The following is a 25928-nucleotide window of genomic DNA, read 5'->3' as shown; positions in this document are numbered from 1 at the left end:
CATGTAACACTCCTCCCGTGGCACAGCTGGCTTGGGTCTGTTGCATTCGGAGTCATGGTTCTGATCCCAGCAGTAACACCAGCCGCTGCTGTGTCCCTCCCTGTTCCCTCTGTTCTCAAGGCACTTCTTCAAAACCTCCCTTCTTTCCTAGAAGCTATTTTTATTGACTCTTTGCCACTAGAATTGAGTGGGAAGGGCTTTGTTTTACAATTTTATAGTGTCCCTCTAAACACTGTCCCTCTGCGAAGCCTTGATCGTTAAGCAGTATCTTAAAAAAACAAACAAAGACCCAGGTTGTATCTGGAAAATATTACATTCCTTCAAGTCAAATAGAAAGTTCATCCAACTTTTAGAAAAGACATTAGATGAGATGCTATCCTACAGATTTTTATTGGTTTCAGCTTGCTTTTAACTCAAACTATTTACAGCCTTTTTGAGATACACCTCAGTCCTAACAATACCAGTGGAAAACATTTAAAATATACTCATCTTCTGTGTTTTATGATATGAAAAAAGAGCTCTCTATTCACTTGCCTTCCTCGAGACTGGAGAAGTTAAACAGTCCGTACTTCACGGCACAATGTTCTGCAAAGGTGTTCTCTGCCTTTAGACACTCATGATAAAAAAAACTCCACAACTTTTTCCTGTGCATTAAATTGAAAAAGTGTCCACGCAGCATAGGGGCGCATCTGTCTTCTCCGGCTCATGCTCTTGTCTTCACTGGTGGGTTTTGAAATGAAAATGATTTTTTTTTTCTCCTTTCCTTATTCTCAACCCACCAGGCTGTTGTCTTTTGTGATTTAACCATGCTAGCGAAGTCATCCTCAAAATCCACTTATGTTCCCACAGTATTCACAGTACAGGCAGTCAGTACAGTTAAGACCAAACTGTCAGCAAAAGGTCTCCAACTAAACCTTGTTGCTTGATTCGTGCCTTAACACAAAGCTATTTAAATATCTTAAGCTTGATTTGAATCTGCTACTGGCAGTAAGCTTAAAAACTTTAAAATAGTTTGAAGGTCTTCATCCCTAGGGAGTGGAACTTGACACTGACTTTCCTGCAGGCAGTTTGATATTCTCTGCATTCCCTTCACAGGCAAATCTCCAAAAGAAGCATAAGGAACAAAAAATTTTAAGTTCACATAGCAAATACAAAATGAGAAACAGAGCTCAGACAACAACTGAGCTTTAAAACAGCTCTGTTAATTTGTTTCTGTGTTTCTTCAAAGCTCCTCTTTAACTTCTTAGCAAAAGTGTAGCAGGATATAGGTAGTGCATGGAACTTCATTTACAGGGCTGAGTCTGTGCTTTAGTGTTTGTTCCTTGTACAGAGGTACAAGCCATAGTGACAAAAACATGAGAGAGGAACTGGGACCAAGCACCCCAATATGCACTTTCTGGAAATATATCTCTGCCCTATATTTATTGTGTCCTCTCTCCTTAGAAAAAAAGCGCTGTACTTTCAGTGCTCTACAACTCTGTTAAGGGATCAGCTGAAATATTCCTTTATACTTATTTGTGGGTTCATTTTTTGACACCTAGAGGCGATTTCCTGTTTAAAATTCAGAGTGATCTAAAGTTGTAAGGGCTACAAGGATAGATTTTTGGTTTAGTTTCTCTTCTGTATTCTCTGATACAGTACTATTGCAAATTCAGGAAAGCTTTGTGATGAACTGAAGTTTCAGGTTTTAACAGATTTCACATACAACATATTTTTCCAACTTCATGATGATCATCGTAGATTTAACTCAATAATTAGATGAGGAGAAGAACTGTGGATTCTGCCTTACAGTAGGAATGACATTGAGATTGAGTGTGATTGAGACTGCTGCTGCCTGGAGCAGTCAGGAATGCAGAAATTGTATTTGGACATCCACATGGAGATCTTTGAAGGCATGTTGTAGTCTGATAACAAAGGACACTGAAATACTCTTCATTCAGTGGGAGAACTTCATCAGTGTTGGACTCTTCTGAAAATCCTGTGCTTCTAAAAAGTACCTCAGCCTGCTAGTGAATTGATGTGGGTTTGGCCCATAACCCTAAATTAATCCTGCACAGAAGAACCAAAGCACTGAAACGCTATTGAAAAGTTCTGGCGCACAGGCTTGAGTTGTGGAAACCGACACAGTGATGTCAGTTGGAGTTCCGCCACTGGTTTTGACGTGGCCAAAATTTAACTTCAGCTGTGTTACAGGTCAGAGCAGAGCATGTTTGCAAATTGCTTCAGAATCTGCTTCCCTGCCATCCCTCATGCTATTCCAGGCTCAAATTAGTTCTAAACTTAGAAACCACTTAATCACACAAACACTAAAATAATAGTAAAAGATATTTTGTAAAGATAAACCCAAGTGAAGGTTGATCTTGTGATAAAGGCACTGATTTGGGGCTTAAGAGATGACAGTTGAATTCCCAATTTGGTCATAAATCTTCTGTATAAGTTTGGAAGGTCACTTACACTCTCTTGGCCTCCCTTTCCTAGTTGTAAAATGAGGGTAAGTTGAACTTTTTCCTTTGTCTATTATACAGCAAGCTGTTCAGAGTATTACAATGCATACTAAGTTTTTGTGAAACATGTAAGACAGACAGACATCTCAGGGTGGTTCTCATAAGCTATCATAAGAAAGCAGTAACAGTAGCAACATGTCTGGTCATCTGGAAAATCAGGTCTTACTCATGTCTCTTTTCCAAGTTTACAATAAAGATGAAAACTTTTCAAATTACTTAGCCAGATTAATGTCTAATGTAGACATATTTACTAGGTCATAATAAAAACTACAGTACTATATAATAAAACCCACAACTTCATTGTAATAATATATTATGGGAAATGAGATTAATGCAGAAAACTATATCAAGAATGAAACGTCAGAAGCCCTTGTTAAAAATATATAAATTGTACCACATAAGTCTTCAGTATTTCTAGGGAGCTTGAAAAAAGGTAATATGGAGACAATATGTTTACTGTGTATGAAGTTAAACTAAACAGAACTCTCTTTTCCAGGTCACATGAATCAAAGGAGTGAAACAGACAAATGGATTAAGGCTGACACACAGAATGGCAAAGTGTGTCTTAAAAGCCAAAGCTGGATCCAGTCTGTCAAGCTGAAGGGTTCTTAAAGGTGAAATAGGCCAAAGAGCTTAAACCAAGAAATTGTACAGGAACATTTATGTAAAATTATGAAATTTTGTTGATGTATATTCTTAATATACGAGAGAAGCAATATTAAAAAATGGGGGTGTTTTAACCTAAGATTTGCCCATGACAGTGGCTGGTGCTTAACAGGTCTGGTTTACTTTTAGTGCTGTTTCGGAATGACAAGAGCTTGTATATTCAGAATTTGTATAACTTGACCCACTTACCACATCAGTTTAGAAGCTGGTAACTTTCAAACAAAAGTTTGGAGTCGTCATTTAAAAATAAAAAGCATTTTCAACATCTGGTATTTGAAAATATGTACCTTTACTTACAAGATTACATGCTCTGCAAGCTATTTTATATTTTTAAATTAAATGTCTCAGTACTGTGGGAATTCCAGTAGTTTATGCAAAATGCAGAGAATTGCAACCAAATTATTTGCACTGTGGATAGGGTAAAATCACTTTCATAACTGTAGTTCTTATTTGGTGTTCTTGTTCAGTGTTTGACCCCTAAGCAGTTTCTGCTGTGTCAATGGATACTGTATGTGTAAAACTGCTTATATGAAATGACAGAACTCACTCCGTGTCATTCTGAACCACTTCCTTGGGGATAGAAATAAGAACTCTAGCTATGTCTACCACTGTTTGTCTGCAAAGAAAAGCTTTTAAAATAAATACTCAAAAGTGTAATGGGTCTGGCTGATTTCAAGGAGGAACACTCCACCAGCTGGACGTCAGATAAGAGTCCACATGAACATTCCCTAAAGTAAAAGCTACCAAAGAATGGAAGTATTGGGCTAATTATTTGCTACACTTCAGTCACTTACTGTTCAGCCCTGCATGACGGGACTGTAAGCTCTTTGAGGCAGAAAGGCAGAGGAGGGAGGTGAGGGAAGCGTGCATGCCCTGCACAAAGGCATACATGATCTTTGTGGAGGATTTTGTGTTACTGGAATACAAACACACGGTAAAGTAAATGGAGCTTTTAAAAGCCTTTCCATACATATACATGGTACCTTATAAAAGAAGTACTGAAATTTGTGTTTTAAAACTGAGATGTAAGAATTCCTGCCAACTGAGTGGACAGAGAGTAGAAAAGAGGAGTTTGGTGTGTCAGCTCAGGTTTTAAGTTGTGTATATGTGTGTATGTACTTCAGATCATAATGGTCCATTATGAAATGAACATGTCCTTTCCCACAGGATTCCCCAAGAGGTATAAGTGCCCCTGGCTGATGGACTTCAGTAGTCAAGGGAGCATTTTAGCTATAATTCAGGGTGGTTAAAAACTCCCCATTCTGTTTGTCACTGTGTGTACTGTTTGTTTGCATGAGGTGGGCACTGATGTTTATGGCAAATTATATGTATTTTTAATATAAACACTAATCCATAAAGTGTTACTATCATTATTACTAAAAGCAATATAATATTGCTAGTTATTAGTAATTATTGTACTTTTGAAAGATACAAAATTAATAAATGTGTAAGGGTTTTAGATTTCCTGAAAAAGTTTTGAAACTAAGGATTTCTGTGCACTGCTGAAGATAAAGTGAAAGAAACACGTCTACATTCACATTGCTTTGAAAAATAAACACAGTGTAGTAGATATTTCACAAGATCGAGTCCATCTCATGGTTCCACTATTCACCTGGAATACAAAGCCTGTCAGCCTCCATGATTAAGGTTGTGCTTTTTGGGACTGCTGCAGCAGCAATTTAAGGGAGAACATAGTGAGAAAACGTGTTATTTCTTCCGCATTCAAAGGAAAGCAAGCTAAGGCTTTCATACTCTACAACTAGCTGGAATTAAACATTAGGATTGCTAGTTACTTGCTTAAAGTAGTTTAAATGAGCCATCAGAAAAATTGTGCTACCACTAAAGCTACTCGTGATTATATTCTTTCCAAGCTAATAAATGTTGAGACCAGCTAGAACTTTGACATAAAGGTCAAAAATGAGCTGAAGAAAGACAAATCTTTGGGAGTTCCCCCAAAGGCACTTGAGTAATGTCTTGTTCTGCTATAATGAGGTGAAACTTTATATTTTTTTCTAGACAAGGAAAGATCAGTCGGTTATCAGTAATTAGTATTTGAATAGCAAATCCCATATGTGCTTATTTTTTTTGTCCACTTGATGAGAAGATGTTTTTGTAACCGGAGAAAATTTATCCTTTAACACTTTTCTCATCTGTGCTTCTTTTCATTTGATTTTCCTGACTTGTGTCAGCTGCCAGACAGCCTGCAGTTCAGATCTGCAAATGTAAACATCAGTTCGCTTAGAGAGTTGAATTGAGACGTAGAGAACTGTGCTTAAATGTGCACGTAGAGTTGGGTATTAAGGAATGGGCAGTTACTATAGTCACTACCTATTTGCTGTTCTTCGTTGCTCAAGAACACAGTACATGATGAGCAGCAGCCCTGTCAAGTGTGAACTTCTGTGGGAAGTCAAGAGTGTTTATGTCCTGGAGAGGACCTTCATTGCAGACAAGAACCCCAAACACATGCAGATTTATTTATTGCTTACACTGCATGGGACTACAAAAACTTCTCATTATTGGAAGATGAAGACAGTTTGAATCACCATCTGAAAGTTAGCAATGTTGTTTCAGTGCAGCTGTCTTGCTTGAAGGCATACACACTCCTGCGAGAAAGATTTGCAGTGCTTCCTTACTAATTAAACAAAGGGCCTTTTATTAAACTATGATTAGTTTTAAGAAAAAGAATATAGTGTTCTTTTTATGCTCTAGTGAAAAACTCTTGAACTGTAGAAGATGTTGCACAATTTCTTCATTTTTCATTTTGAAGAATTTGTTTTTTCAGGCTCTGATGTGTGTTTTTCGGTGAAGGTGAATATGTTACCATCCCGGTCATATCCAAGCCAGGAAGGAGGGTCAGCATCGTTATGTTCTTGTTTCTCCAGGTTGGCTGTATATTTCAAGACAGCTTGTCTGCAATAAGAGTTAAAAAAAAGAAATGCCAAGTTAAAAAAAAAATTGCAGAGGCTGCTTCTACAAAGATCACTAAAAGCTGTTTAGTGAGCAAAAGTTCCTTCTTTTAACTGAAGCTATTACTATTATAAGAGGTGTTGTGGAAATTACAAAAATAAGGTCATTGGTTAAGCCATAGTGTCACAGGTTAAAATAGGTTGCAAGGGGCCTCTGGAGATCTTTTAATCCTTGTTTTGCTCTAAATGGATCCAACTAGACCAGGTGGATCATGGCTTTGCCAGCTGAGTTCATAATATCCCTAGAGGTGAAGGTTGCACGGCCTTTCTGGGATCTTGTTCAAGTGTTTGACCAGCCTCCTGATTAAAAAATAGTCTCTTGTATGTAATCAGAACTTTGCATATGCCACTTGTCCTATCAGTGCACCTTTGAGAAAAGTCTGGCCATGTCTTCTCTTCTGTACCCTCTGATCAGAGTTCCAGACAGCAACAAGGTCCCCTCCAGCCTGAGCCTCCTCTTGTGACTGAGCAACGCGATTCTCTCAGCCTGTCTTTACACATCACGTGCTCCAGCCCTTTCGTGGTCTTGGTGGCCTTCGTCTGCACTTGCTCTCTAGTGTGTCAGCATCTGTCTTGACTGTGGAGCCTAGAACACAGATCTTTGCACCTGAGTAGGCAATGCCATTGGAACGATAGCATTGTGTTTTGAAGAAAACATAACACCAAACAGGATAAATACACCCGTTACATCAGAAGATATCAGTGTCTCCAGAGTGGTTTTTCATAGCTGTATAGGAAAGCTATAGGAACTGTGCAGATCCCTGTCTCTAGTTTTTTCTTTGAACGGTCTCTGCAGCACCTCCAAGTATTTTTTACCCTTTCCTGGTTCACCTTTTTGGCTAACCTCTCCACTCGTAGCTAAAGTGTATTGTTTCTGCAGTGGAACTGACTATACAACGGGCAGTGTTACAGAGCCTTGCCGTTACCCGCACTGGCCCCCGGCTTGCCCAAGGCTGTGTTTTGCAGCTTCTGGGACAGCTGAACCAGAAGATAATTGCTTTTATGTCCAAAAACACCCATGACCCCCCCGATCTCCCTCAGCATTTTGTGGCCACTGGTCCTTCACAGCAGAATGAACTGGAGCAAAATGATACAGAAACAGGAGAAACTCAGGCCTGCTGCGTGAGACACCCTGAAAAGAAGTTGAAGAGCAGCAATCCCTCCTTTCCAGGCAGTATCAGTCTGGCAACTTTCATTGCCTTCCTGAGCTGAAGAAACTGAACCTGCCACTTTAGGTCTTTTGAGGGTCTCTTTCTTTCCATCATTTCTGCGATGTACCTGGCTGTCAGCCAGCTCCTGGCTGGGCAGAGCACCTGCCTCCCCCATCACTGGCTCTCGCACTCCAGAAAGCTGCCCCGGGCTGAGCGTACTCCTGTGCTTGCTGGGGAAGGCCAGCTCTCTGCATCTCATCCTCTCCAGGAGATTCAGCCTGATCTGGTGTGTCACAGCCACAGTCAGATAGCCTTCCTCCCTGCCGGACAACTTCCTAAGCTCTGTAACAGAGTATCATATATGGCATCTAAACTATAATAGAAAAAAGCCCCAATTAAAGTGGTCTGTTATCTGCCAGTAATGCCCTACAGCATTAGTAATGTTGTTGGGGGTTTTTCCCAAAGTGAAGATGCTGAAGATGGTTACCACAGAGGCAGACATGCACAGCTGTAACGCTTGCGCCACCACAGCGGGAAAGGGGAAGCCAAGAGAGTGCAAAAGAGACAAAATTAGTGAAGCGAGGAGGGCTCCTTTTTAACCGCTGCAGGATATTTTTTTAAAAAATCTAACACTGACGCACTGTGTGAACGACATGAACACAAGGCTGTGTCTGTTTTTATATTAGGGAGGCCTGTGCCATGGAGGAATGTGTGCACAATTTATATGAGCTATAAGCTCTAAGCTATAAAATAAAAATCAACACATCCAAGTCCAAATTCCTGTTTTTCATGGAAACTGCAATGTATGGCTGCTGTCTGAAGCATGTATAAGGGTAGTTGTTACTATTTCTTTGGAAACTTATGCTGTCCCATGCCTGGAGCTACAGTTGATCAGTTTGCCAGAAACAGACATTCGTTAATCATCAACACATGGCAAAATATATCGTTTATTTAAGATATACTCTACTATGATAGACCCTACTTATTTCTTTATATAATGTCTTAAATGAGCACACTGACCCATAAAAGCATTTCAGCAAATAATTACAATTATCTTTGGGAAAGCAAATATCTCTTGGTATAAGTCAGACAAAAGTACTGGGCCAAACACATGGCTTGAGCAGCACTGGAATATATAATTGAATCCTTACCCGAAGTTTCAATCCCTTTTACTAAGAGGGGGTAGCTAGGAAATGCAGTTCAGCATCACAGTTTGAATCCTGAGCCATTCCAAAAATCAGAAACGTTTGACTGGGTCCACATAACAAAAAGGAGAGGTTTTGAAAAAGGCTTTTTGAGATGAGGTTACAAAAACCAATCAAGTAAAAAATAATGAAAAATAAAAACTTAAACAGGCAAAATTAAGCTGAAGAGGCAAGTGGAGGCAGGCAGCTAATGGGGAAAAAAAAAAGCATCCTGCAAGCATGCTCCAGGTTACAAAAAGTTAGAAGACTACATAAAATCTGAACTATTCTGAGGTCGATGTCAGCTGCAATAGTTGTCTCTTTTTGTGGCATCAAGTTCCAGTGCACACAATGGCTGAAACACGGCACTTCAGGAGCCTCCATGTCACTCCTGAAGAGCGATTTACAGTCAGTGAGAAGACAGTACTATGATGGTTTTTTTGCTTATTCCAGAGAAAACTTTTAAGGAGTAATTATTCTTACGCCTTTACCAAATCATGTGTAGGCTCTCTTCATTTCCAGTTCCATGTGCATTGATCCCTCCTGCCTTGAGACCTGAATATTTGGATAACAACTAAGAAATTCTGCTTTTTCCAAGAAAACAGAGTTCTTGCAATGTTCTTTCTAACCACCAACAACCACCAGAAAACACAATAACAAAAAAAGCGCCAAAACAAAAATCAGAATGCTCTCCGAATATAGTGTTGCTCATAAGACTCAATGTAATTTCCATTTAAAAGGCAAAAATTGTAATAGTATTTGTTCATGAGTCACTTGTTAGCAGAGTAGTCATGAGTTTAAAAGAAATGTAACTGGTTTCATATTAGTGCAGACAAAAAAGAAGGAAGCATTTAATTTTGCTCTCAACAGCTTTTGGTAAAACCAAACTGTTAAAGATGAGATGCAGTCTGGTGAGAGCACAAGACTGCCTGGCGTGGGCTTCTCAAGGGAATGGCAGATTTCCTTTCTCATTTTGCACCCAGAAATGTCACTACAGAGCCACGCCTTCCCAGCACCACAGCTGACTTTAAAGGGTATTTGTATTTTAAGTTTAAGGAGAATGTTTTACAGGGAAGAGAAGTGTTTCTCTAAAGATGCCAGTGTGTTATTTCTTGTAGGCTTAGTCCTAAGTGAATCACGACCACTACAACCTTTTCTGACAGAAGCCACATTTTAAGAAGCGTTTTGTTTTGTTTCTTTGTCTCAAGTAGAAGAAAGCAATTGTACGAGTATCGCATACTCTCACAGGTAGATTAGCCATGATTCTTTATGGCACTTAGGATTAATTGAAAGGTCATTAGCCTCTGGATACAGAAATATGCAGCGGGATATCAGGTCGTAAACTTTTTTTTCTTCTAACATTTAATAAACTTGGAAGCAGGCTAGTATGTTGGCAAATATAATCTCAAATGCTACCTGATACTGGAAAGAATGGACAATTTATATGCTCGTAACTGTTTCCTATGAAGCTGCATTGGACTGAAACTTGAAGAACTTTGTGGCTCCATATGTTTTCTATTTTAATCTAGTGAAACAGTAATAATAAAACTTTGAAAAAGAATATGACACAATACAAGAGATATGTCTCAATGTTTGCAAGGCTCAGTCTGCTAAGAGATGTCTGCTAGGACTGGGTAGTGTTTAAAAATAAATAATGGGGAATTCCTTTGGCAAAATGAAGTATACATGATTGTTAGATTTTGTAGGGCAACTTTAAACTAAAAACATATTTCATCTATTGCTTATTTAGAACCTAAGCCACCAGCATGTTTAGTTCTCCAGATTAATCTGGTTTTTACATAGATGCCCTCTTCCATCTCCTTAAATAGGGAATGAAATGTCTCTGAAATGTAGGTTTCACACCTGCAGAATGTAAATTACACCTGAAAACAGCCTTTTCCTCTATCTTTTATGAAAATCTAAGAACCCAAACAAGGTTTGAAAGTTAGTCTGAAAACAGAGAATGAGGCCTTGTTGTTCATTTTTCTGACAATCAGATGCTTATTATTCATTACTAAAAGCATACAGGTATGAAATACTATACTATGTATGAAATACATAGTTCTATAAAAATATATTGTGATATGTAAGTGACAGTACTGTTATTGTTTTTGATGTAATTGCTGAAAATCTGCTGCAAGTTGACTAACAGTGTAGCATCACTGCCATATTTTACTGTGCTTTTGATGTATTTATTGGCAGAAAATAAATGGTTTTTATCGTCTTCGCAATATTGGCCTTGAACTACAAAAAAAAAAAATCAAAAATCCACATATACGATGTGGAATGTATCTGAATCTAGCTGTGAACTCCTTTATTTTCTGAATATCATTCCATCTAATGACAATTTTAGAGTCTGCATTGAAAAGCCACTCTAATCTTGACTTGGTCAGTCTGGTCTGCAGCCTGCCTAGGTCTAGGGACACTCTTCAGACCTGTTGGAAGGAACAAGCAAAAAATCCTCAGTGTTGAATTATTCTACATGATTGATGCACTCGATAGTTTTTTGTCCCAGACTCAAATGACATGAGGTAAGAGTTTCTCATCATTGAACATATGGTGCAAAGGGTTAGAGACTGAGGCTGGCAAAGAAAAGAACCATCCACCGTCACATACCAGAAAATCAGGCTCAAGAAAGTAAAACTGGCAAAGTTTGCCTAGTTATAAAAAAATCAGAAAAAGGGCAAAGATAACACTGGGTAGAAATGTGTGTGTCATGGTTGCTTTTTGTTTTGTAAAGATATATAACTCTCCAGGGCTTGCTTTACAGTAAAAATAACTGGTTGAGAAATTCCTTGGCTGAGTCAGAAGAGTTTAATCAAGATGTTTGGAGAACCCATAGCATATGGGACTCTGAAGCAGAGGCATAATCCTGGGTCATCCTGCAAAGGCTACAATAATGCAAACGGTTTTCTGAGAAGTCATGTCAGCTCTTTGATCATGGCACACCCAACATAAATTGGAACTCACACAAATTTCTGTTCCTACTACATCACACTTCTACAGGAAGATGTATAACCAAGCAGGGCCTGAAAGGGACAACACACTGTTTACTGCTCTGAACAGAGATATTAAGTCACAGAAAAAGTAAGTCAGCAACAGTAATCCAGGGGTAAAAGAAAATCCCTTGAGGCTTAATATGAGAAAAACTGTAAATCAGAAAGTTATGAGGAGATTAAATGTATTTGAAATAGCTTTTTTCAGAATGAACAGTGTAGTTCATTTACAATAATTTTTTTCCATTACTACTCTTGCATACCAATCCCTCAAAACCCTTTTTGTATCTAACAAGTATTTAATTAGAAGTAGAGGTTTTAAAAAGGAAGTTCTGAGATGACATTAGGAAAACTAAGAGAGAAGTAAAGAAAGTAACAGTAATGACAGCAGAATTGTTAATGGTAAGACAGAGGGAAATAAACCAAGGAGGGTTTGGAAAGCACGAAGCACACTGGAAATATCTTTTAAATTATCAAGCATCTGCGTTGGTCTTATGGTCTCTAAAGTGGTTATTAAACCCTGGAATGGTTTAGCAGGGAGTGCGCTATCTACAGTGGTCCTGTTAGAGTGGGGTTAGAGCTCTCCTAGTATGGAGAGTATGCTCTCTATATAAGATAACAGCATATATTTCTTACTCTTCATAAAGTTTGATCAAGTTATATCAGCTGTGCTTAAACTTTAGTTCTTTTCCAGTTTCAGTCCCCTTGGCATGTCTGGCCACTGTGCAGTTCTAGGTGTATGGCACCTGGTCTGTGACACTTAACCCCCAGGGAAGGGTGACAGACACTGAAGCCACACCTTTGAGACTCAGCTGAAAACTCAGCTACAAAGTCAGCTCTCCCAGTTTTCAAGAAGGGTGAGAAGGAAGACCCTGGTAATTACAGGCCTGTCAGTCTCGCTTCAGTGCCTGTTAAAATTATGGAGCAGATTATTCTGGGAGTTATTGACAAACACTTGAGAGACAATGCAGTCATCATTGGTCATAGCCAGCACGGGTTCACAAGGCTAAAGTCCTGCTTAACCGATTTTATTTATTTTTATAACAAAGTCACCTATCTGGTTGACCAAGTGAAGCCAGTAGATGTGGTGGTTTTGGAATTTAGCAAAGCTGTTGATACTGTCTCTCACAGTATCCTTCTGGATAAACTGTCCAGCCCACCACTAGACAAGTCCATAATACGTTGGGTGAGCAATGGCTGACAGGTTGGGCTCAAAGAGTTATAGTAAATGGGGCTACATCAGGCTGGTGGCCAGTCCCCAGTGGGGTTCCCCAGGGCTCAGTTTTAGGGACAGTGCTTTTTAATGTTTTTATAAATTATCTGGACACAGGAACTGAATGTTCATTAAGTAAGTTTGCCGACAAAACTAAACTAGGAGGAGCTGTGGACTCCCTCGAGCACTGAGAGGCCTTACAGAGAGATCTGGATAGACTAGAGAGCTGGGCAATCAGCAACTGTGTGAAATTTAATGGGAGCAACTGCGGGATTCTCCACCTGGGACAGGGTAATCCTGGTCACACATACAAATTGGGGGGCAAGAGGCTGGAGAGCAGCCCCGTGGAAAGAGATCTGGGGTTTGGGTTGACGGCAAGTTGAATATGAGTCAACACTGTGCCCTGGCAGCCAAAAGGGCTAACCGTGTCCTGGGGTGCATCAAGCAGGGTGCAGCTAGCCCATCGAGGGAGGTGATTGTCCCACTCTACACTGCACTGGTGTGGCCCTACCTCGAGCACTGTGTGCGGTTTTGGGCGCCTCAATATAAGAAGGACATCAAACTATTAGAGTGTGTCCAGAGGAGGGAGACCAGGATGGTGAAAGGCCTCGAGGGCAAGACTTAGGAGCAGCCGAGGTCACGTGGCTGGGTCAGCTTGGGGGAGAGCAGGCTGGGGGGGGGACTCGCGGCTGAGGGGTGCCCTCGTGGCAGTCTGCACCTTCCCCAAGGGGGCAGTGGAGGGGAGGTGCTGATCTCCTCTCTCTGGTGACCAACGATTGGACACAACAAAATGGAATGAAGCTGCCTCCAGGGAAGTTCAGACTGGACATTAGGAAAAAGTTCTTCACTGGGAGGGTGGTTGGTCACTGGAACAGGCTCCCCAGGGAAGTGGTCACAGCACCAAGCCTGTCAGAGTTCAAGGAGCACCTGCACAATGCTCGTAGTCATACAGTTTAGTTTTAGGTTGTCCTGCAACAAGCAGCAAGTTGGACTTGATGATCCTTATGGGTCCTAACTTGAGATGCTGTATGATTCTGTGATTCTAAACCTGCCCAGAACTGACTGGCTCTTAAATATTGTGGGGAATCAGGAGACTCAATCTATTGACATCAGTGGGGAAGTGGTTGGATTACATTGTGGTAGATGACCTGGTTTTTTCCAATTGTAGATACATAACAAGTATGTATCACTGGTACTTCATGAAACTATGCTTATGATAACTTGACTCATTCACTGTAACCACGCTGCCATATACTGACATTCAGTCATGGGAAACAGGCTCCCACAAGCCCTTGGAGTGAGCTCAAGTACATAGTGCAATGGCTGAGAGCATTAGGCCCAGTCTGGTTTTCTCCCTCATGTTCCCATGTACCCTTGGGGTGATGTCCTGTGTCTGCAGAAACTTCTGTAGGACATTGTCTACCATAAAGATAGCTGGGGTACCTGTTTCCCTTCACTTCTGGCTGATGCTAGAATATATAGATACCCACACCAGGCCACAGGAATCCTAAGGCAGCAACGTGGACACGCCCTAGATAAGGAGCCAGATAGCTCAGACCAGATACCTAGCATGGCACCATGATGCCAATGAAGGAAAAAAACTCTTGTTTTTAGGTTTACAACCACCTCTGAATTGAGATGAAAATCCTCTTACTTGGTAATATTTCTACAGTACAGCATCTTGAGAATCTGGAGTTGCTTACAACCTTTCCAAAGATATTTCAGTGCTTTATCTGTAAGGTGAATGCAACCCGAGACATCCAAGAAGTGGAGGTAACGGCAGGCTGCAGCCAAGCATTGGATACAGGCATCAGTCATCTGTAAATGAAGCAATAAGACACACATAAATTAGGAGTCTGTTGAATAGCTGAAAGAAGAAGAACACAGAGCACAATTTTAGCGTCTGATTTGTGGAAAAACTATGTTTTAAAATCCTTCATGGAGGTAAGATTTCTGGCACAGCAGAATTCTGAACCTCTGCAAGAGTGTCTACAGGAACAGTCATGTCAGTTAACTGTGATTCCAGTACAGTCTAAAGTGTTGTGGGATATTTTTTTTTACCTAATCAGAATGGTTTAACTTTCCCAACCTCATAATTTTGCTTGTAGCACATGTAAGCCTCTAGCCTTACCCACTATTGCATTGTTCTCACTAAACTGTTAGGCAGCACGTACAGTTTAGTTATATCAGTTTTGTATTTCAGTTCTCTTACAAATGAGTGTCTCAAACCAAGACCTTTTTAATGTTGTGTTGTTTTTCTTTAGCTCTGAAGCAGAGCTGCTTAGTTTCACCTCACAATTACATTTTTCTAAACTGATACTCATTGCCATTAATGCTAGTAGCTGCATTTGAGAAAAGCATGAGACATAGAGTCTTCAAGGTATATAAGCAGTCATGCAAGCTACTTAATTCTTCCACTGACCTCAACGGGAACAGTCTAGAATACATTATGCACACACTTTAATTACCTTGTTCAGTCAGGACCAAAAATCAAGAGGGGACATACTAAAGACCTTTTAAAGATAGGTGATTAAAATCAGTGGAGTGGGATGGTAGAAAGAGACGAGCATTTCACTTGCATTAAACAGCCAATCTCATGAGAGTCTTAAAGGGATGAGGAGGCAAGATGAAGCTGGGACCTTGGGTTATGGAACAGAAAATTAGCCACTATGACACAGTCCTCCTGGAATATAGAGGTAATTTGGTGCTTTGCTTATACCAGATTTAGCTATATGCTTAATATTAAGATCTGCAATAGATTCATAAATAGATGAAAAGATTAATAAATAGATTAATATTCCTATTGAAATAAAAAGAAGTTGCTGACTCTGAAGTCAGTAATCGGTATCAAATGCATTTAAGAGAAATCTACATTCATCATACAGTCGATCCTATTCCCTTTAGAGGACTGAATTACAGAATTCATTGTCCATTGAACTGTGTCTTCAGAACTTTGCTGTTTGAATAGCTGATTCATTTAACCAGAGATTTCTTTCAATTCTTGCTGTATTTTTTCATGTGTAAGATATGTTTCCCACAGCAACTTCATTTTTTTCCTGTGAAATAAGAATTGCTCTTGAATCAGGCTCTTTCCTTGAGTAAGACTCAGAACTGCACTGCTGAATATTTTATAGTATCAATCAGCGTTTGAAAAATGACTTGTACGTGTCCTAGGTATACAGAAATGTGACAGGGCGGCTCCCTGCACTTTCACTGAAGCCAGTGGTGTTTGTTCAAAGACAATTAATTTGCCCCAGTAGATATGATTAACACAATAAGCTCTTCTAATTTTAGAGTAACCTGCATAGCACATGCCAAAATGTTCTTAATGGACATGTATTTCTTATTGGTTTTTTTCATGTTCTCTTACTATGATTTTTTTTAAATTATTTTTTAAAAATATATAATATATCTGATATTGCAGGACATGGCTGTCAGACATATTAATATATATCCTTTGGAACAGATTCATTCTTAATTTAATCTCCTGACCATTTTTAAAGTGTCTGAGTGGAAAATATTTCCTTAGTTAGCAGCTGGATCCCCTCAGTTTACACTACAGATTGCCAAAGGATTTTAAAGACCCATTAGTTTTAACATCCACAGGTGTACCCATCTCATTTTATGGAGTTGCAAGCTGGATTCAAGATTAAAAAAGACTTGTAAACTTATGTGTAGGTTTATTTGAAAGTCTTGATGTTCTTTTCTGAAAATAGTAGGGTATTAGCAGTTAACAGATTGGCTTTATAACTGTTCAAAGAAAAGATACCATCTAGGAACAAAGCGTTGGAAGAGGATTACTAGGTCACTGAGTCTACTTCTTGTTCCCATTTGCAGGAACTACAAAATATGACCCAGTTCATTTGCACCACTTTTATTATTACTGTTATTATGCAAAAATACCTATCTAAAAGGCTACAGGAGACTGAGACCCATGTATAGAATAATTAACAGTGTACAGTAGGATTCCATAAGATATAAACCAAGGGCTCTTGTAAGACACAGAGCAACTTCCTTGACCTACCTGGTCTGAGGGACAGCCTGTGGGTTTTGGCCTAGAGGCTGAGAAACTTATGAACTTTTGCAAGGCTAACAAACTGATCAGAACATGAATAATTTAGGGCTGGTTAACTAGTCAGCCAGGTCAGCTCAAACTAGTTGCCAGGAGACCAAGGTGTTCAGCCATTGCAGTGAATAAGACGATGTGAGGACTGTGTGGAGGACTGAAAGGACAGTCAAGGGTTATGGAGATGGGTGCTGGAGAGGAGAAAGGCAGGGACAAGCAACGGCTGCAGACTCACTGTGGAAAGAAGCAGGACATGGGCATTTCAGTAACAAAAAAGGGGGAAACTGGTCCAATGAGTACACTGAAATTTTAAAGGATAGTTCAACATGAACTTTTCCAAAAGTAGTAATAAACTTAGTGTAGTCCCACTTGATAATGATTGAAGCAACACCACAATGATTTCTTCCATTAAATAAATAAAAAGAAATCAGCATTGTAGAAATTGCATTTGAATGCTTATTACCAAAATGCAGCAAGTATTTGGTTTTGCTATTTAAGAAAGTAATTAAAAGCACAGAAATAATTAAAGGCACAAAAGCCAGAGGTGTTAAGTCAGAAAGTACAAGGAAGAAGATTTAGGCCTCCATAACAGCAATAATTTCAAAAAGGAACACACATTCCAATACAAGAAAAAGTTAATTGAGATGCAAGACTTTAATCAAAAAGAAAATATAGGAAGTAAAAATGCTGCAGTATGAACTCATTTTAAAGAGGAACTAAGTTTCTCTATAGATAAATCTTATTCTAAATAAATTAATAGCTGGAAATAATTTTATTTTTTTCAGATATCTAGACATCCTGAATAAATGTTAGTTGAGCAGCTTTCCCAAACAGATATTAGTTAATTGAACATGGCTGCAACTACACGTGGTTTTATTGGCAATAAATACCTACTAAACACAATACACTACATCAAACTCACCAAAGCACACTGATGGCAGTGGAAACCACTAGCAAAACTGTCACAGTAACTTAGATATTTTCTGAGTCTCCTTCTACTAGTCAGTAGAGAGACGGGGCTTCTCAAATGGCTGAGGATAGGTTCCCTGAGTGATGCTTTGTAGGAACACTTCTTTCCACTGACTAGGAAGAACAGCTGAGGAAAGACTTCCTTCCATAGGTATAAGTTATCCAAATACCTCATAATTTTATTTTCCAAAGGACTTTGTTTCTTGGACTTAAAATCTTAAAAATAATTAAGCATGAATTTACATTGGGTAAATGTAAATGCTGGGTGCATCAGCTTTTAGGCACTACTTCTATTTGCAAAATAGCCACTGCCCTGCTATGTAAAGCCACAGGTATAAAGTTCTCATGCCTCCGTTTATGCCTTATTTGGGTGCAGAAGGGCACTGGAATAAATAAAGCAAGAAAATAGCAAGAGTTATCAAAACAAAGACACCACCCTTTGGAAGCACCCCAAACCCCAGAGGCTGAGAGAGTATTTGCAGAAAATATCACTAGAAGCCCTTCTCTCTTCACCCTTCCCTAGACATCAACCCCTGGAAAGACAAACTTTTACCTAATCCAGCATGAAGGTCATGTTGTAACTGCAACCATTAGAAGAATGCCAAACACTCGCAAGAGCCAAGTGTCAGTACTTAAAAATCATGGAAAGTCACCTGAACTTAAGCTCTGATTTCTAAATTTGTTGAGTATGTTGTAGGATTGTGACAAGACACAGGTCAGATTTCTGAATGAAATACTAAGTGCTTCTTTGCAATAGCAATCCCAGAACTATTGCCCTATTTCTTACACATACCTTTGGGCAACCCGCTATGTTGACAGATGTCAGTCTGTGGCAGTGAAATGCCATTACTTTCACAGCTTCATCCGTCAGCTGAGGGCAGCAAGAGACATGGCAGTATTCCAGGTATTTGGTGCCCTTGCAGAACTCCTGAAAGAGCAACAAACAAACCAATCATTCTTAGGTGACATGCCTACTCTGTTCTTCTCAATTTATGATACATTTACATCAATCCTTTGAGCCCCTTGAGGCACTTCTGTTTTCTAGGTACCCTTTATTAGTAGTGAAGTCATTCAGCCATTGGCAGTGAATGTCACTAGAAAATGTGAATAAAATTTTTTTGCAAAAAGCACACTAAAGTGTGTATTATAAATAGCATCAAAGAATCCCACATGAAATTTTGCTTCTCATGAAAAATGATCAGTTATAACTTTGGCATATGATGTGCATTTACTGTTTGAATGAAACTCCTGTGAAAGGCCACATAGATTCATAAAACATACTTTTCTCCTTTGCACTCTGAAACTTGGTTTACTTTTTGGCCTGCATCTTTTTCAAACCTGAAGATGTTAACTTCTAGGCCTACAAAGAGAAGGAGAAGGTCAACCATAATTTGTGTTTGGGGAAACCTTCTCTGGAAGAGCCTGCAGATTTGTTAACTCCTGAACCAAACAGCTTCAAATGGTATTTCTTCACCTAATGGGGCCATGATGTGATCATCACAGAACATTTGGCTGCTCAAGCAAAGCTTTAGCTTTGGTGAGAATCTCTCCTCTCCTGTGATGTCCAGCCTAAAACCATGGTGAGATGCCTTAAATTTGTAACTGAGCTGATCTCCCAGGTCTGCTAATCTTGGCCTAGGGCCAAAGTACTTTGTCATTTACTGGAATGTAAATTCTACCTCTATAGGGGAAAGAAGGAAATAGAAACATAGAATCATAGAATCATAGAATGGCCTGGGTTGAAAAGGACCTTTAAGATCATCTAGTTCCAACCCCCCTGCCATGGGCAGGGACACCCTCCACTAGCCCAGGTTGCTCAAAGCCTCATCCAGCCTGGCCTTGAACACCTCCAGGGATGGGGCATCCACAGCTTCTGTGGGCAAAATACTTACGTAGTAGATTGAATAACAAACACTGGTTGCATGAAGCTTTTCAAAAATTTCAAGAATTAGTTCTGAGGTAAACAGACTAAGGGCTACATCAGTAAATAACCCAGAGAAACACAAATGCATATATTTTTCATGCACAAATATTACCTGTTTATCATTCTGAAAAAAATTCCAGACTATTGCCTTTGACACATAGCTATTCTCTCCTTATGTAAAACAGGAACACAGGCACTAACAGATGGTTGATCACTGGTAAATGTTAGCTCTTCGATGACTAAAAAGTATGATTGTGAGTGATTTTCATAAGTCTTACCTAAACAGCTGCAAGGAAACAACTTACTAAGTCTGAAATCTGTTTCATTGGTCGCAATTTTAGAACTAGCGGCTGCATCAGAAGTGTGACCAGCAGGTCAAGGGAGGTGATTCTCCCCCTCTGCTCCAGTCTCATGAGACCCTGCCTGGAGTACTGCATCCAGCTCTGGAGTCCTCAGCACAGGAAGGACATGGACCTGTTAGAGCAAGTCCAGAGGAGAGCCAGGACGATGATCAGAGGGCTGGAGCAGCTCCTCTATGAGGACAGGCTGAGAGAGCTGGGGTTGTTCAGCCTGGAGAAGAGAAGGCTCCGGGGAGACCTTAGAGCAGCCTTCCAGTACTTGAAGGGGGCTACAGGAGAGATGGGGAGGCACTCTTTATCAGGGATTGGAGTGATAGGATGAGGGGTAATGGTTTTAAGCTGGAAGAGGGTAGATTTAAATTGGATATTAGGAGGAAGTGTTTCACTGTGAGGGTGGTGAGACACTGGAACAGGTTGCCCAGAGAAGCTGTGGATGCCCCATCCCTGGAGGTGTTCAAGGCCAGGCTGTATGAGGCTTTGAGCAACCTGGGCTAGTGGAGGGTGTCCCTGCCCATGGCAGGGGGGCTGGAACTAAGTGATCTTTATGGTCCCTTCCAACCCAAACCATTCTATGATTCTACTTTTTGTCTCACTCTCTCCTCACTCTAGCTTCCTTATTTCTATCAGTATAGCTGTAGCAAGGCAGTGCTCCTTGGGCTTATTTTATCTTACAAGTAGCAGGATATGAATGCTTTAACTTAGGACTAGTTAGAGTGGACAATTCAGAATTTATAAAAAATTACTTCTGCACTTTTCCTATTTCAGTCCTAGCTTTACAGGCTGTTACCTGCAATACAGAAACATTCTAAAACCAATAACTGAATGGCTTTTATCCATGTGGAAGAGGAACTGCACTCCCTTCAGAATTAGGCCTCAGATATGATGACTTAATCCCTACATTCTCAGCTAGGGTACGTAGCACAAGCCGAAGCCAAGATTTCATTGCCTATGAGATACGATTATCTTGTTTTTACTGGCATAGTTTGTCTGCATACATATTTAAAATATCCTTTAAAAGTTAGGTTCTGAATTTGCTCATAACTTTACCCCTACATTATTTTGCGAAAAGCACTAAAATTTGCAATCAAATGAAATCAAAGAGAGCTTTGTTTCCTCTCTTCATCTCTGTATCCCTGGTTCTATGCCTATAAATGAAATAACAGAAAAGTTTGTGAACATAAATAATGTTTGCAAAACATTTAGACACTACAAAGAATTGAATGCCATATGAAGGAAATAACATCATTTTCTAACTTATTTGCACGATTTTAATTCTGTGTAAATAAGACCTGAGGACACACACCAGTATGAATGAAAATGTAAAATACTAAATTCCTGCTCATTAAGTGATCATCCTCTGAGTTATGAATGAGCAAAGATTCTATTTATAAAATATGTGATCACATAAGCATTTACATACTGTTATAATGCCTGGGAACAAGTAAATGAATTAACGCTGTACAGTCAAGATTGTTTTTGGCATTTTATAACTTTCAGCACCTTAACTGTTTCACCTTAACTGTTAATAAAGCTGCCTTAATATGCATTTTCTTTTCACATGATTTAAATATCCTTTATATAATCAAAGGATAACCAAGATGTGCAGCACACAATGGGGTTACTCTCTACAAATTTTCCACAGTATCCTTAAATTCAACTTACAAAAAAGGACTTGCCATTTCATTTTGAGTTACTTCCTTACCTCTTCGTCTTTCTCCTGCCCTCCCTAGATCCATGACAACATGGCTTCTCTAACTCCTACATGTACTCCATGACAATGCTTTCTTCCTCGAAAAGTTCAAATTCACATGGCAGACAAGGAAACTGCTTTTTTTCCAATTCTTTTCTGAAACTTACTTTATGCAATGAGACACTGAAATAGCTTCATAGTCATAAGCATAGCACAATGTAGAAGTGAATATTCTCCTCTGAAAGCAGCGGCACTGGCACTGCACTGACTTGCCATGAGAGACACAAGATGTACGTACTTGGTCATTGTTTTGGTTAAAACATGGACCTTCACACAGAACATTCATGAAAGGCATGTCAGAATGACTCTTAAAGAAGCAAATCCTAATGGCCTGACATCTATGCTGAGTAACAAGATTCAATCCAGATGCATCCCTAGTGGTACAGCAACAAATGACTCATTCTTACAATATATGGCTATAAAATGATGGATGTTGGAGCTTTATAATGGAAAAAAATGTAGAAGCTGAAGACTGGGGTTATGGGATGGCATTGCCTGTACCTGCAGCCTTCCCATCTGTTTATGGGCATAAAATTTGATACCACTAAAAAACATGATGTAAACATTTCTGTTACATTGGTTAGGAACAATTCAGTTACAGAAAAAGTGATCTCATTTGGATGTAAATCCTCTCTCCTTCCCAACAAGATGGGTGGTTCTTTTTTCTACTGTAAAGTTACCAACTAGCGTTTACTTGTTATATTGTTCTGAAACACTAAGCAGTAAATCTATGCAATCATACTGAACTTGTCAAATCTCCATAAGCATTTAGGTAAACTTCAAGCAAGCTGTGATAAGGAGTTTCAGAGTTGAACTATACATTTTGGAAACAGTCATCTCCTTTTCTTAATTCAGAATTTTCAAACTAGGTTCATTTCATGCCCACTACATTATGTATGCAAGTAAACAGCAGAAAGTTGACCCCTATCCACCCTTTTCATGCCTCATGCAATTGAACAGATCTGAGACATATTCCCTCAGCCATCGCCTTTCCAGACTGCAGGTTCCTTGCTTACTCATCTGTTCCTTTCATGGAGATTGCACCATACCTCTAATCATCCCTGTTACCCTCTCTGAATCTTTTCCAGTTTTCAGTGCAATGCTTTACCCATAAAAAGAATTACAGTAACACCAAATAACTGATTTTACCAAAACAAGACAATGAGTACTAATAAATCAGACTTTAGTATGTAGTCACTGGTGTGATGATAGCGTAAGTCTAATAAATATTTGGATGGTAAGTCTCACAGTTGACTTTCATTAAAAAAGCAAGAGACAGTAAATCAGAAATATAAGAAAAATTATAAGCATTGTAGAATGAAATTCAAATACTGTACTAGTATTTCTACAATAATTGCTGATTGTTCAAAAGAGAACATATTTTCTCACTGTGTAACTTCGTAATTTATCATCAATGTAAATAACTGCCTTTGTGGCAACTTCAGTTTGTAGGTTTTTCTACAAATTAAGCAATTTCCTGTCTGATTACTTTAGAAAGATTATTGACCCTGGGAAATTTATAAGTTCATAGGCTAAGTTTGAGATAAGAACACTAAACAATACATGTTTTAACCTAATCTTTTTCTTTTAAGAGCAATATCTGGCTTTATATTGCCCAGATCCAATGTTTAAATTTCAAAACTACTGTATATAATTTTTTTCAAAATTGAAAAAATTAATTTAGTAATATTCAATAGATGTCTTGCTGTGAGCATGATGAGAACTTTAGAATAAGTCAGTATTTCAAATGTCTAGCTTAAAATACATTTCATACATTTTATAGTAGATTACTTTCATCATTACAATGAATAATTTTTGTACTTGATGTTTTCATAGGACATTTCTAAAGGTTTTATTCAAACAACGACACAGTGCAATTTATGATGTTTTTCCCATAAAACAGATAAGACATCTACTCAATCTGAAGAAGATGCACATGCATTTCTTATTGAAATATAATTTGTTATTTTTAATCATTGTAATAATACCATTTATGCTGGTAAGAAATATGCCTTTAGAGGTATACTGAGACGTATTTTTGTGTCACTAAGAGACAATGAAGTGCAGCAAGGTATCAGCAGCACATGAGGAACCAAGTGTACCAGACTAAAAGAAATTCAACTATTCCATTGAGCTAGGCATGCCTAGTCATCTAAATATGGCACTCAACAAATGGCTGACTAACGAAGCAGAAAGAAAGACCTGAAAGCCCACACGAGTGATAGAAAAAAGTATGTTTTAGATACATATTGGTGAAGGATTTGTAGAGCAACAAAGAAACATCAGTATCATTAATTTAGATTGCAATTTAGACAGTACAATTCAGGAGAAATTAAGGCTCCTGTGGAGTGAATTTCAGAGTCAATCAGAATTCAAGATGCATTAAAATTCATTGAAGGAATTAAAAAAATGGAAAAGAATGAAAGGGGAGAACTGTTTGTGAGAGTGAGAGTGTAGAATGGTGTATGAAGAATGAACGATGATGTTCAGAGTAAAATAAGATCAGTTTTGGACCTGGTTAATTTGAAGAAATAGAGAAGGTTCCAGAAAACACCAAGAAGAGAGGTGAAGTTTTACCTGAATCCCAGTATCACTGATGTTTTTGCATTCTGATATAGAAATTTCTTTTATTTTTCCACGGTGGCCAAGGGCTCTCAAGCCCTAAAAAATTCCAGAAAAATTAATCTTAAAAATCAATACATGCAATTATATTTAATTACATTTAATACATTAAGATGGTCAATATTATCCATACCTGTATATTAAAGCTTCTATCTAAGAATTGCAGCACCTTTTAAGACTTTTTTTCAGCAGAATGCATATAGCTTATCCTCTGATTTTTGCTTGAAGTATGTACAAGTGTTCAAAACTATTTGCAGAAAGAATTCAATTGAGAAAGCAAAAAATTAGATTTTCCTACCTCTGCAGAAAGGAAGAAACTGAAGAAAAGTAGCGTGGTGTGAAACACTTCCACAGAACACAGACCAAGACTCTCATAAAGCAGAATACATTTACAGATCTCCTCCAAAATTTGGGTTTGAAAGAACTTTTCACAAATTATTTTTGTTGTAAAAACAAAATGCTATTTGTTGTGACCAAATAGTATCTTAAAATTGCTGCACCAGTAAGGGCTTTATGACTACAGTTATGGTACAAGACAACATTTTAAATGGTGCAGTCACACTCATACGTGCAGGAACAATTCCCATATTCAAGACAACAGGGAGGTGAAAACTTTGGTAAATTCCTATTTTAGGAGTACAAAAGGATCCAAAGATGCTTTGTGATTTTTACTGCTTGTACACCAGGAAACAGGACAATATTCTGATCCTAAACTCTCTAATCTGAAGAGGAATTAAATGCTGATTTTGTTAAATGTACTTTGATAGCCACAGCAGAATATTTCTGTGCTTCATAGCAATAAAGTAAACTCTACTGAAAAACAAAGTTATCACTTTATTCTATATGGCTAATAAATTATCTACAATTAGGCAGTGAACAGCACTCCACGTAGAGGAAATATTATCTTGAAAAAATAACCACATGTAAATAATCACAGTGTCTGGAATCCAGATGTGGACACTGTAATGATAATACTGGAAGAGTGCGGCTGGAGTTCAAATTTTGCAAATTCCTGAAATCTCACAGGCTGAATAAAAACAAAAAAATGGAACAATGAAAGAGATATCCAATCCTGGCTCCTTATGAAAACAAAGACATTTGCATTTTTATCAGCAGACACACTTATGTGGTGACCATTACTTTCAACAACTTCATGAAAATCCACAGATTTCAGATTTTTGTTGACCAGAGCACTCCTATTCAAGAAAAAAAAAAAGTTATGTACTTAAACCCCAAATGGGTTTATGTCAGAACTTGAATTCCTTACAGCAGAGGCTGATAGTGATAGGTCTGACCTTATGGACATAATTTTTCTTCCATTTTTCTTTATTTAAAGGTGGCACCACTTTAATGTACTTGATAGTGAAATACTAAAGAATATTATAAAGACTTTTTTATGCTACATGACAACTAATGCTGCTATGACTTCAAAGTTAATTTATAATACTTTTATATTATTAGAGTGACATTGAATCACAGAACAACTTTTTGTTTTTTTCAGTGAAAATCAAGGTCTACTTTGAGGTGTTTCATTATTAATTCCAGATTTGAGAAGGGA

The 25928-nt window shown here is 38.6% G+C and overlaps 2 protein-coding genes across 2 annotated transcripts in view; one reads left to right on the top strand and one right to left on the bottom strand.

Annotated features, from left to right (window-relative positions):
* The window catches only part of FAM185A (family with sequence similarity 185, member A), a 33353-nt gene extending 30035 nt beyond the window's left edge, over positions 1 to 3318 (top strand). The window contains exon 7 of the mRNA XM_010077979.1: positions 3001 to 3318. Coding sequence (XP_010076281.1) covers positions 3001 to 3116 — 116 coding nt within the window. The 3' untranslated portion in view covers positions 3117 to 3318. The remainder of the gene's footprint in view (positions 1 to 3000) is intronic.
* A 2601-nt stretch (positions 3319 to 5919) lies between these two features.
* FBXL13 (F-box and leucine-rich repeat protein 13) overlaps positions 5920 to 25928 on the bottom strand; it is a gene marked incomplete at its 5' end in the record, with an annotated part of 82315 nt that continues 62306 nt past the window's right edge. Inside the window, 5 exon segments of the mRNA XM_010077978.1 lie at positions 5920 to 5982; positions 5984 to 6080; positions 14335 to 14498; positions 18509 to 18643; positions 24326 to 24409. Coding sequence (XP_010076280.1) covers positions 5920 to 5982; positions 5984 to 6080; positions 14335 to 14498; positions 18509 to 18643; positions 24326 to 24409 — 543 coding nt within the window.

Source organism: Pterocles gutturalis, unplaced genomic scaffold, assembly GCF_000699245.1.
Source record: "Pterocles gutturalis isolate BGI_N339 unplaced genomic scaffold, ASM69924v1 scaffold18438, whole genome shotgun sequence".
Taxonomy (NCBI): Eukaryota; Metazoa; Chordata; class Aves; order Pterocliformes; family Pteroclidae; genus Pterocles; species Pterocles gutturalis.
Note: the sequence above shows the minus strand (reverse complement) of the source record. Positions and strands in the feature narration are given on the sequence as shown.